General features: G+C 39.4%; 1 protein-coding gene and 1 non-coding gene across 4 annotated transcripts; one reads left to right on the top strand and one right to left on the bottom strand.

Moving 5' to 3' along the window:
* Positions 1 to 131: 131 nt before the first annotated feature.
* Positions 132 to 213, top strand: trnal-aag (transfer RNA leucine (anticodon AAG)). The gene has a single exon. It is a non-coding gene; the product is annotated as a tRNA-Leu (tRNA).
* A 2,482-nt stretch (positions 214 to 2,695) lies between these two features.
* Positions 2,696 to 8,534, bottom strand: si:dkey-5i3.5 (uncharacterized protein LOC565091 homolog). Of its 3 annotated transcripts, none has more exons than XM_061676530.1 (4): positions 8,157 to 8,534; positions 7,084 to 7,386; positions 6,762 to 7,008; positions 2,696 to 4,062 (listed from the first exon to the last, which is right to left on the bottom strand). In XM_061676530.1, the coding sequence occupies exons 2-4, from the start codon at positions 7,372 to 7,374 to the stop codon at positions 3,701 to 3,703; spliced, it is 900 nt and encodes a 299-aa protein (XP_061532514.1). In that variant the 5' UTR covers positions 7,375 to 7,386; positions 8,157 to 8,534; the 3' UTR covers positions 2,696 to 3,700. The 3 variants fall into 3 exon arrangements, with proteins under 3 accessions (XP_061532514.1, XP_061532513.1, XP_061532515.1); XM_061676529.1 differs by having other exon boundaries at positions 8,375 to 8,534; XM_061676531.1 differs by having other exon boundaries at positions 7,084 to 7,337; positions 8,375 to 8,534.
* Between the last annotated feature and the right edge of the window lie 3,051 nt (positions 8,535 to 11,585).

Here is an 11,585-nt window from a genome sequence, read left to right as displayed (position 1 = left end):
ATGCTGCTAATCGGAGTTGGGCTTGAGATAACTTGCTAGCGCTAGCTCTTTAGCCTTGAGACCTGTCGGTTCTAGGCATATAGGTTGCGTCGTCAACGATAGACTAGGTATGGGTGGGGGTGCCCATGTAAGGTAGCGTGGCCGAGCGGTCTAAGGCGCTGGATTAAGGCTCCAGTCTCTCCGGGGGCGTGGGTTCGAATCCCACCGCTGCCAGTGGTGTTTTTGAAGGAAGAAACATTTTAATGGATAACCGTGGAATGTATTCCACGCCACAACAAAATTATACCCACAAAGTCATACTCAAATAATTTAGATTAACCATTATCTGATTTTTAAATTCAAACATTGATTGTCGGAGCAATAGTTCTCAAGATACATTTTCCGCTCTGAAACAGCATGTACTGAAGCAAGAGGTTTTATTGTTTTATAAAACATTAGCAATCAATCAACACAATTACATATTTTACTATGGGTGACACGTTTATATGAAAATACATTTGGCAGCTGTGGGATTTGAAACTTTGCCAAGGGAGGAAAACTGCAGCCTGAACACAGTAACCACTAACATCTCCGTATGACAGCGCTCCAACATTGTGTCGCTGTGACTGGTCAAATAATTAAGTCAAATATTTCTCCACTGGCCAAATGGAGCACACCAAGCGACCTGGCACTAAATGTTGAAGTCTGCACACCACAGTATGCATTAAAATTTCATTTTCAAATACAAGACAATTTCACCAACCAGAAATGTAAATGAACAAAAATGCTTCAAGTGACACTGCTTCCACTCTCCATTCAATCTGTATTGAAACCAAGAAACTTGCCACTGTAAAAACACTTAGTAAGTTAGTAACAAGACCGTTGGTCAGCAGTGATGGCGTAACAGTAAACAGGCACTTCAAAGATAACGTTTTGGTTATGTATTTTACAGGAAAACATCCCGAAGAATCAATCATGATGCTAATTAGTGAATCATGTCCAAAAGTTTAAACTAGTAAGTGTTTCACTGTAGTTCTTTCTTGTGGAAATATGAGGCACTTTAGTGCCACTAATGTAGCAGCTATCTTCACACACACACACACACACATACATACATACAAAATAAAGGAAAAAAACTATAAATCAAGAGTAGATTTGGACCAATTTGTTTAAATACATCTGTTGCACGAAATATAAAAGTCGTGCCGAAGTCATATAGGTCGTCATGGTACTGGAGCGAAACTGAGTGCTTTAATGCTCGCCGCTCGGCCCCACAACCGTCCAGGGACTCGGGGAAGGCTTCCCCTGAAAGCTGGATTCCCACCGATCGATTGTTTAAAATCTTAGCCCACTAGTTCGAAATTAAGCACCCTAAAAGTCACGCTAAATTCACAGAGGTCCTCATGTTACCGTTTTGGCAATAAAGGCCTACTACTGGAGCGAAACTGAATGCTTTGACGGTCGTCGCTCGGCCCCACAACCGTCCAGAGACTCGGGGAAGGCCTCCCCTGAAAGCTGGAGTCCTAATAATCGCGTGTGTCAAACTTCAGCCCACTAGCTCAAAAGTAAGCGCTCAAAAGTCCTGCCAAAATCACATAGGTCCTCATGTTACCGTTTTGGCAATAAAGGCCTACTTCTGGAGCTAAACTGAGTGCTTTGACGCTCGCCTTTCGGCCGCACGACCTCGAGGGGCTTGGAAGAGACCCCATCTGAAAGCTGGATTCCCAAGGATTGTTTGTGTGAATTCCTAGCCCGCTAGGCTGAAATTAAGCGACCTAAAGTCGTGCCGAAGTCATAGTGGTCGTCATGGTACTCAAGGTATAAATTCACAATTTAGAGGGAAACGGCATGTATTTGAACAAGGAATATATTCTTTATTTAATGTGTAATATTACACTTATTTTTTTATTGTAATAACGATTTGAGGTAAATGGCAATATATATTGCAATTACTATCAAATGTTATTATGAAAATGATTTGTACAAATTAAGGCCTTCTCTGTAATCTTCCAAGAATAAATCATCAAATTTTGGGAGTCATAATCTTATGAGTATAAGGTCGCATGTTTTGAGGAAAATTTTTTTGGGGGAGAAAATATAGTAGTAACTTTATATTTTCAAGAAATTATCCACAAAGATAAAGTTGTATTTTGATGGGAAATTGTTGTAATCGTACAAGTTGCAAATTTTCGAGATAAAAAGTCAATCTTACAAGAATACGGTCGCATCTTTTGAGAAAACTAAATCAAATATTTTCTATATAAAACATGGTAGAAACAGTGGGGAAAAAAGAGACGAGAATAAAGTTGCAATTCCAGGAGGAAATTCGAGGAGTCACCTTAAGAAAATAGTCACAAATGTTCGAGAAACCATTTTATATTTTCAGGATAAAAAGTCGGACTAAAATTGTATATTTTCGTACCTGTTAAGGTGCATATTGAAGGTATCCTAATTCAACGTAACACGCATTTTCACGACACAAAATACGACTAATCTTAGAAGTCATTTTTAGAATGACTTTCTTCAAAATATTCCACTTTATTATCATAAGATTAGATGGCTGTGGCAGCACGGTGGGTGGCTGGTTAGAGCGTCTGCCTCACAGTTCTGAGCAGTGGAGTTCAACCCCCAGCCCCACCTGTGTGGAGTTTGCATGTTCTCCCCGTGCCAGCGTGGGTTTTCTCCGGGCACTCCGGTTTCCTCCCACATCCCAAAAACATGCGTGGTAGGTTGATCGAAGACACTAAATTGCTCGTAGGTGTGAATGGGAGTGCGAATGGGTTTTTTGTTTGTATGTGCCCGGCAATTGGCTGGCAACCAGTTCAGGGTGAACCCCGCCTCCTGTCCGTTGATAGCTGGGATAGGTTCCAGCACACCCGCGACCCTAGTGAAGAGAAGCGGCTCAGAAAATGGACGGATGGATAGATGGCTATGAATATTCTCATTCATCCAGTTCATTTTATTCTCAGGGCCTTGAATCGATCGTTCAGGTTGTCTTAGTAGACGTAAAGTATGACTTTATTCTCGTAAAATTACGTTTTCTCCAAAAAATATACATGTCGCGAGATCATTTCGATTTTTCCCTTGAAAACGCAATTTTTTTTTTAGAAAACAGACAACTTTCTACCTAGAAAAATATATCACTTTGTCTCGATAAAATCCAATGTTATTCTCTTAAGATCAAGACCGTACCGCTTATCCTCACTAGGGTGGCGGGCGTGCTGGTGCCTATCCCAGCTATCTTTGCGCGAGAGGCGGGGTATACCCTGAACTGATCGCCAGCCAATCGCAGGGCACATATAGACAAACAATGATTTGCACTCACATGCACACTTACGAGCAATTTAGAGACATCAATTAATCTACCATGCATATTTTGGGAATGTGGGAGTAAACCAGAGCACCCGGAGAAAACCCACGCAGGCACAGGGAGAACATACAAACTCCACACAGGCGAGACCGGATTTGAACTCTGCTCGTCAAAACTAAGAGGCAGATGTGCTAACCAGTCAGCCAAGATCAAGACTCTTTATCTCAAAAGTATTCCTTGATTTTAGCCATACAGCGTAGCACCCAAAACGTAGATTAGTGTACTTACCGTTACGTGTTTCACATGCAAAATACATAAGTTGACTAATATGGTTAGAACCTGAGAAGTTAAGCACAAGTAAGTCACAGTACTTTGGCGAAGTTTGAAATAAGGAAAGTAATTTTTTCACTGCTACATCTTGGCCTTGAGCGGAACAATATGGAGCGAGTGGAGGAACGATTCCAGAGTGTCCACGTACTCTTGGGGATGTATCTTCAGGTGGCCGGCATGTTTGGAGTGCTCCCACTTCTTCGCGGTAAGTGCCACGCCACGCCCCCGCCAGAAGTCGATGCACTCCTCTAGCGCGAGCGGGTTGCTCAGCGGATCGTTGTCGCAGTAGAAGAAGAGCGCGGGGGCGGTGACGGGAGAGTTCCAGAACACTTTGATACTCCTGTTGTAGTACTCGATGGTTTGGCGCTTGAAGGCGTTGAAGTAGAGCAGGCTCATTTGTTTTACCGGCGTCTCCCAGCGAGGAAACACAATCTTGGCCACACCTGAGCACACAAGACAACGCTCGGTGACCAGGGGTAAACATTTCCCTGCCCTTACAGGTAGTACAGGGCTATTGCTAACCTCAATTGTGTTTCATATTACTTTACCGTATTTATATAGAGCTAAAAAGTGGATTGCTTTAATGTTTTAATTCAGAGTTGAAACAATCAATCAAATAACCTGAATAATTAGATTCCAAATTATTATTATTTTTTTAAAAACAGGGACGTGCCAGTACAGACACCATGTATCAGTATGGGACCAATGCCGGCCTTATTTCAAGGTATATGGTACTCATGAAGGATGCGGATACCAGCCACAGATACTTAAGGCAAAAATATAAATAAATCGGACAAATTTTTTTGGGACATTTAACAAAACATTCTTTGGCCGATTACTTGATTGATCGTTGGGATCATCAGCAGAATACGCAATCTAAAAATTATTCAACAGCTGCAGCCCCAGTTTTAATAAGGTGCTACTTATGCAGATATGGCTAAGCATGTTGTTATATTTAGGAATTAAATATGTTATACAAAATTATAAGAAGTCATTAAAATAACAGCGTCGCTGTTGGGCGGAAACCTCTGACCAAATCTGGTCAATTTGATATTTTTTCACAAAATCGATACTACTGGGTGAGTCCCCACATGGTCTGTTATTTTTGCAAATTATGAACGAATATATCCATCCATCCACCCATCCATTTTCTGAGCCGCTTCTCCTCATTAGGGTCGCGGTGAACGACTATAAATTGTTGAAAATAGCCTGAGAGCAAATATCTTAACTCTATTGGACTGTCTGCGAAGTAGGGCTTGGACTCGCCCGCTGAAGCAGCATTTGTTATTAGGCTTTACACAATCAGGATTTTTGGGGCCGATTACCGATCAGCAAGTTTAAAAAAACGATAACCAGTCCGATCACAAGATGGAGCAATGTGTCTATTTAAATGACCTGTTCATTTACTGTATATACTTGTGTACTTAATTGCTCAAAAATTATATTTACAATAAATAATGTATCTTTGTTCATCTATTTATGCCAGTGAGGCTTAGTGACAGAAAGAACAAATGAATGGTCTTCTATTAGATGGTAGGAAGTATATACAGTAATTAATGTATCCACTTTTTGTGACATTTTTGTTTGTTGGTGTGCCGTGAGATTTTTCAATTGTAAAATATGTTCCTTGGCTCCATAAAGGTTGGAAATCACTGCTCTAGTCAGGTCATGTATTTTAATCAGTCAGGTCAAACCAACATATCAACATGACAGAAAGAATGCGTGTTAACTTACTGTAATTAAATTACTTTATTGTAATTAAATTACGTCACCCACACCAAAACTTTAAGCAAAGCAAAGCAAATTTATTTATATAGTGCATTTCATACACAAGGTAACTCAATGTGCTTTAGATGATTTAGGTGACAAGGCTAAAAATAAACTATCTCTTGGATTCAAATATACTGTTCAGGATGGAGACGCGGAGTAAATGTCTTTTGTGGAGCATCAATCGGCAAATTATGACATTAAAGCCGATCAGCATAAAATTAGAACTATCTGCCAATTCCGATCAGATCGGTGTAAAGTCTATTCACATTAACAATAACAAATGAATTCAGAATGAAAGCTATTAAGCTATTTCCGTAGTGAATGTCCATGGAGAGGAAAAGGCTTCAAGTGTGCAATATCTGGAATATTGGAGTTATCGTTTTGCTATTTTCAGAGGTTGAAGTGGGCACGAGTAGAAATGTCCACATAAACTATGGTGACTCCTGATGGTAGCTTGGGGAAATTAAGGGTTGTTAAGCTTTTGGTGGTGCTTTTCATATGCAAAAACAGCAGGAGGAAATGGCGAGAGAACTGGAGTTGCACAATGGCTGTATACATGTAGAAGCTAACATGTCTTTTAGCAGATGCCATGCACTATGGACTGGAGGTGTCATGTGATTGAATCTATCAGAACAGAGGCTGGAATTTAACAGGAAAATAATCGATTACACCAAAACGCCACCAGAGGGAGGCAAAGCAACACAATTACAAGCTAACACACAGAACATGACAAAATTCTAAGATTCGTTGTAATTTGAATGCAATAATTCTTATTCGGTGATCGCTTTTTCAGGCCCAATCAAATCCCAATTCGTCGATTCGTGCACAGCCCTACTGTGAAGCGTTGTACCGCCACCTCTTTTTAATCCTGCAGGATCCCCGCGCCATTATAGCTCCTGAAGACAATGTCGCAACAAGTAAGAAATCCCTGATAGACAATAATGAGTGAAACTCGATAAGTTAGATACATTTGATTTGGCCTCTTTTCCATAGCTGTAATGCGTTGGTGCAGAAGGAACTGGTCAACCACAAAGGTAAGTGCGTATAGATTAATTTCCACCTATTAAACTTCTTAGTCAGTTTGTTTTATTTATTGCATCACTTATGGCTTGTTTGGAAAGATGACATAACCACAGTCACTAACTTTTGTGAAGTAATGAAGCCTTTTCTATTGTCAGGAGCACAATAATTGATGAGCAAGATTTCTACAGTATGTCTGTACCATTTTAATGAATAAGACAATTTTTATCTTAGATTGAAAATTATTGTTGGAAGGTGTTTTGTTAATGTTTTTCTACTCTCTTCTACTTTTGAAAGTTTTCTACTCTCAAAATTTACTCAGTATTTCATCCTTAGTTAACGCCGGACTGACCTGAAGCCATCAACTCCAGGGATCCCACCACCAGGCTGTCGTAGATTTGTCCTTTGATCCTCCCCGTGAGCGCCTCGTATTTCTGCGGGTCCTCGGACACCAGCACTAGCAGCTGTGAGAAAGTGAAGCCGCCGATGGACAAGGCGTGGACAAGCAGCGGCCGCGATGCGAAGCGCTCGCTGTGCAACAAATCCAGCAGCTTCTTCCCGTGCTGCAAACTCCAGCGAGGCCACAGGAATTCTTGTACCTGCAAACAAAGACGGAAAAGAGACATCATTCGATCGATCGATAGATAGATAGATCGATAATAATAAATCCTTACCTCACTCTCAACTACGAGCACATCAAACCCGGTGTGGAGGTAAATTTCACAGTATTTGGCCACGGCCTGGGGACGCGCTCCCAACCACGGTAGCAGGAGTGTTAGAGGTTTATGGTCCCCGCAGTCGTGAGCCCCCAGCACAGGCTTGATGTGCTCAGTCATGTAGAAGGTGACATTTTTACCGAGGCGGTGGGAGGAGAAGCTTCGGCGCAAGATGCTCGCTGCCAGCATCGCTGATGTCTGTTCCGGAGGTCCTGGTGGAGTGCAATCAGTGGGAGGACCAGGCTCCATAAGCTGTGGAAACTTTGTAGATACACTTATAAATTTTAAAATTCTGAAAAATTGGCATATGATGATTGTGATAAAATTCTAACTATGCTATCCAGGCTTGCAAGATAGCAATCCAAGTACAAAATGCGCGAAGGCAATTTGAAAAGTTTTGTTTGTTTGTTTGTTTTTCGTTCTTGGACTGTATTCTGGCACCAATTCTAATAAGATTGTATCAAATGCTAACATGCTCATAGCACGCGAACATATAGTGAAAAAATGGATACCAGAATAGGGAATGTATTATGGGTAACTAATTAAAAAAATAATAATAATAAATAAAAATATCTCGTCCTCTATTTAGGTGACACTTATGAGAATAGTTAAAATTCTAACGTGTAAAAATATAACAAACCTATATCTTTACCCTAATGTATACCTAATGTTTTGTCCGGTGAACGACAATTTCAAGACAATGTTCGACATCGTTGTCTTGACGTCATTAAGGCCCTGATAAATACACATTTTATACGATGTTTTAGGACAATGGTATCATGTTTTAGAAATTATTTTCAACGTGTTGTTTGATGACGTTGTACAAATAACGAATCTGCGAGTAAGAAATTACAGTACGCTTGTTCTTTTCTTATTCCTAGTTGTATTCCTATATAGCAAGCACATGAAGGTTAGAACGCAATGTATAGTTATACATTAATATGCATCATATAGTACCAAATGTGACTCGTTAGTTTCGTGCCCATATGCTAACCGAGTCACAATTAAATTAAGCCACTCAACTCACTGACCGAGAACTCAATGTCGAGACGTTCTAGTGTCCTCTGTGACGCATTTTGGATTTCAAAACGAATGGTCGATATTGTTCGCGACGCTCTACAATGTTTTGGCAGTTGTTCCAAGTGTCGAAAAGTTTTAACTTTGACGAAAACCAAACCGGAGTTGAATATTTTTGTTCCCTCTTCCTTTAGAAATTAATGTTGTTTCTTAGCCGTAAATTCGTACTAACCAACTTTCTCTCTCTCTCTCTCTCTCTCCTTCTCATCGCAGTGAACGTGTTTTCGTCATGAAACTTCTCAGTTTTTATATAAACTAAGAACGACAGTGATAGAAAAGAAAGCCTTCCGAGCCAAAATGATGATTGAGGGCAAAAACATTCAAATTCTTTCAGCGACTTCTTCATTGTGTTGCAACTGCATCGCAAAGGGAAATGGCGCCCCCTTTAGGAAGCAGACGAATAGGAAAAGAAAATATACACGCGACCGTGGACAGGTTCTATCATGCAATCAAAAAACATGTACATTTGTGAGAGATTAAAGTGTTTTTTTTAAAATCACATTATGAAGAAACCAGAGAGACAGTGAAAGACAGTGACTGACTGTAAATGTTAACCTTTTAAGTAGTGGATAGTTTTTTTGTCTTTAAAATGTCAATTTTCCCCAATGAGGGGTACACTACGCAGGTAGGGTATCTATCTATCTATCTATCTATCTATCTATCTATCTATCTATCTATCTATCTATCTATCTATCTATCTATCTATCTATCTATCTATCTATCTATCTATCTATCTATCTATCTATCTATCTATCTATCTATCTATCTATCTATCTATCTATCTATCTATCTATCTATCTATCTATCTATCTATCTATCTATCTATCTATCTATCTATCTATCTATCTATCTATCTATCTATCTATCTATCTATCTATCTATCTATCTATCTATCTATCTATCTATCTATCTATCTATCTATCTATCTATCTATCTATCTATCTATCTATCTATCTATCTATCTATCTATCTATCTATCTATCTATCTATCTATCTATCTATCTATCTATCTATCTATCTATCTATCTATCTATCTATCTATCTATCTATCTATCTATCTATCTATCTATCTATCTATCTATCTATCTATCTATCTATCTATCTATCTATCTATCTATCTATCTATCTATCTATCTATCTATCTATCTATCTATCTATCTATCTATCTATCTATCTATCTATCTATCTATCTATCTATCTATCTATCTATCTATCTATCTATCTATCTATCTATCTATCTATCTATCTATCTATCTATCTATCTATCTATCTATCTATCTATCTATCTATCTATCTATCTATCTATCTATCATGGCCTTCGCACTTCTTGCAATTGTTTATTATTACATTAATTAATCGCCTTTTTGTTGGCCTCAGGATGTTTGAAAACTCACAAATATTTGTAAGTGCATGTATCCTGGTGAACGTATTTTAGGGGTCCCCCCACACAACTCCCCAAACATTGAACAGGAAGTCGGCCATTTTGATTTGAAGCAGCCATTTTGGGCAAATTTCATGCCTCGTATACTGATGAACTCCTACCAGGGAATTTGTGGAAATGAGACACAATTGTAAGCAGGTGTCCTAGACAGGTGGGTGACACAAAATTGTAAAGCTTTTTTTGCCTACTGTATAGCTACCATCTAATATGGGCGGAACGAGCCGTCAAAGTTTGCTAATCGTTTTGAGATTGGCCCTGGCACGGTCGTTGTGAGGGCCCATTCATCGCTGCTGTAACTTTAATTGTCATTGTGATGATTAAAGTGACTCATCTCTATTGCAGGTGAACCCAATGAATGATCTGAAATATAAAACTTTTTTTTCTGCTACATGTATTCCATCATTTATCCATATCTTACATGTAGTATTTTCACATTTCAGATTATGGCAACAGCATGAGGAAAGACCATTTTTGCCATGAGGTCTTTGTTGTCCCTGACTTTGCTTGTGCAGCTTTGTTGCGGCGTCTTTTTCTCATTCCCGGTGGGATCCCACCCTCCGCCGGGGTCCCTGCTGACTTTGTCTTGCTGGATTACGACTTATCCAAACAGAAACTCGGATGGATTTAGACCACCAAGTGTTAGGCACCGACCATTTGGTCGCATCTCTCGCTGACCTCATGTGTTTAGCCTGCCATTGTTCCTTTCCGGTCCCCTTACTCACGGCTGGCTTGGTGCTTTCCTGTATCCTCGCCCGATAACGGATGGATCTCACTGAAGGAAGGTCACATTTTCACCGCACTTGCCAGCTGTGTAAATCACCGACAATGTAATCAAATGTTTCTGTCGCTGTGAGTGGTGGGAATAATTTTATATTTTGTTAGAATTTTCAGGTCCTACAATGAAAAATACATCCAGATATTTTAAAAGGATCTGTACTTCTACTCAAGTAGAGAGTGTGAGTACTTTTGCCACCTGTCATCACTGCTGATTATGACCATAAACATGAAAGAGAGGATAAGATATTTAAATTTGGCCGAACCTGAATGTACTCAGTTGATACCCGTTAGATGATGATTGTAACCTCAAACGTGCTAGCCAGTGGAAGGAGATAATGTGTGACTTTGTTTTACATCCATAGGTACAGTATGTGGATCAACATCTATTTTAGAACCAACTGAGGGAATTGAATTAGGCTACGAGGCCAGTGGATTTCTCCCCCTACCCCACCCTGGATTAAATGTACCACCTAAGAGCCAATTTGATTAAGATGAACGGGGTCTCGATCTTTTTCATGGAAAATCCTAGAATTGATCGGATCCTATGATGTGAAGACACCAAATTTCGTGTTGGTCAGTAGAAAAGGTGTCAGGGTCTTGCTCGCTTTTTGTTGTTGTTTTTTTTTTCAATTTTCCAGGGGGCGCTACTGAGGGGGTTATGTCCAAATCCCTAAAATGCATACTTTTTTCAAATGTGTACATATATATATATATATATATATATATATATATATATATATACACACACTCGCAAAAATTGTTGCGTTTTCTCGCATGGTGTAACCAACATGAAAACCAAAGTGTTTACAACTATCTATCTCGAGAAATTGTCATTGTTCTTTTTTTCTTGAAAAAATACGACTGTATTCTCATATCATATCAACTTTTTTTCCTCTAAAAATGTTAATTTGTTATTGTAATTTTTTTTTCTGAAAATAGGCAACTTTTTGATTGTTATGGCTTTAAGGATACAAATGGTGGTTATGTTTAATAGGCATTAGGATTATGTGGTGGTCCACTTTTGAAGCATTTTTCTCTGTACAGTGTCCCTGGACCCAATATATTTGAGAACCTCTGCTTGTGTGTGTCATTTAGGATTAGATAATTAGATAGATACCCTGCGATTTGGCTGGCGACCAGTTCAGGGTCTACCCAGCCTCTCGCC

This window comes from Phycodurus eques, chromosome 5 (assembly GCF_024500275.1).
Source record: "Phycodurus eques isolate BA_2022a chromosome 5, UOR_Pequ_1.1, whole genome shotgun sequence".
In the NCBI taxonomy this organism is placed as follows: Eukaryota; Metazoa; Chordata; class Actinopteri; order Syngnathiformes; family Syngnathidae; genus Phycodurus; species Phycodurus eques.
The sequence above is the reverse complement of the archived record's forward strand: the minus strand, read 5'-3'. Positions and strand labels throughout refer to the sequence as shown.

Excerpts from the sequence above, each read along its gene's own strand:
- si:dkey-5i3.5 (XM_061676529.1), bottom strand. The coding sequence starts at position 8,410 with ATGAGAAGGAGAGAGAGAGAGAGAGAGAGAAAGTTG. Across the intron at positions 7,009-7,083 it reads TGCTCGTAGTTGAGAGTGAG|GTACAAGAATTCCTGTGGCC; the intron begins GTAAGGATTTAT and ends CTTTGTTTGCAG. Across the intron at positions 4,063-6,761 it reads CCTGGAGTTGATGGCTTCAG|GTGTGGCCAAGATTGTGTTT; the intron begins GTCAGTCCGGCG and ends TTGTGTGCTCAG.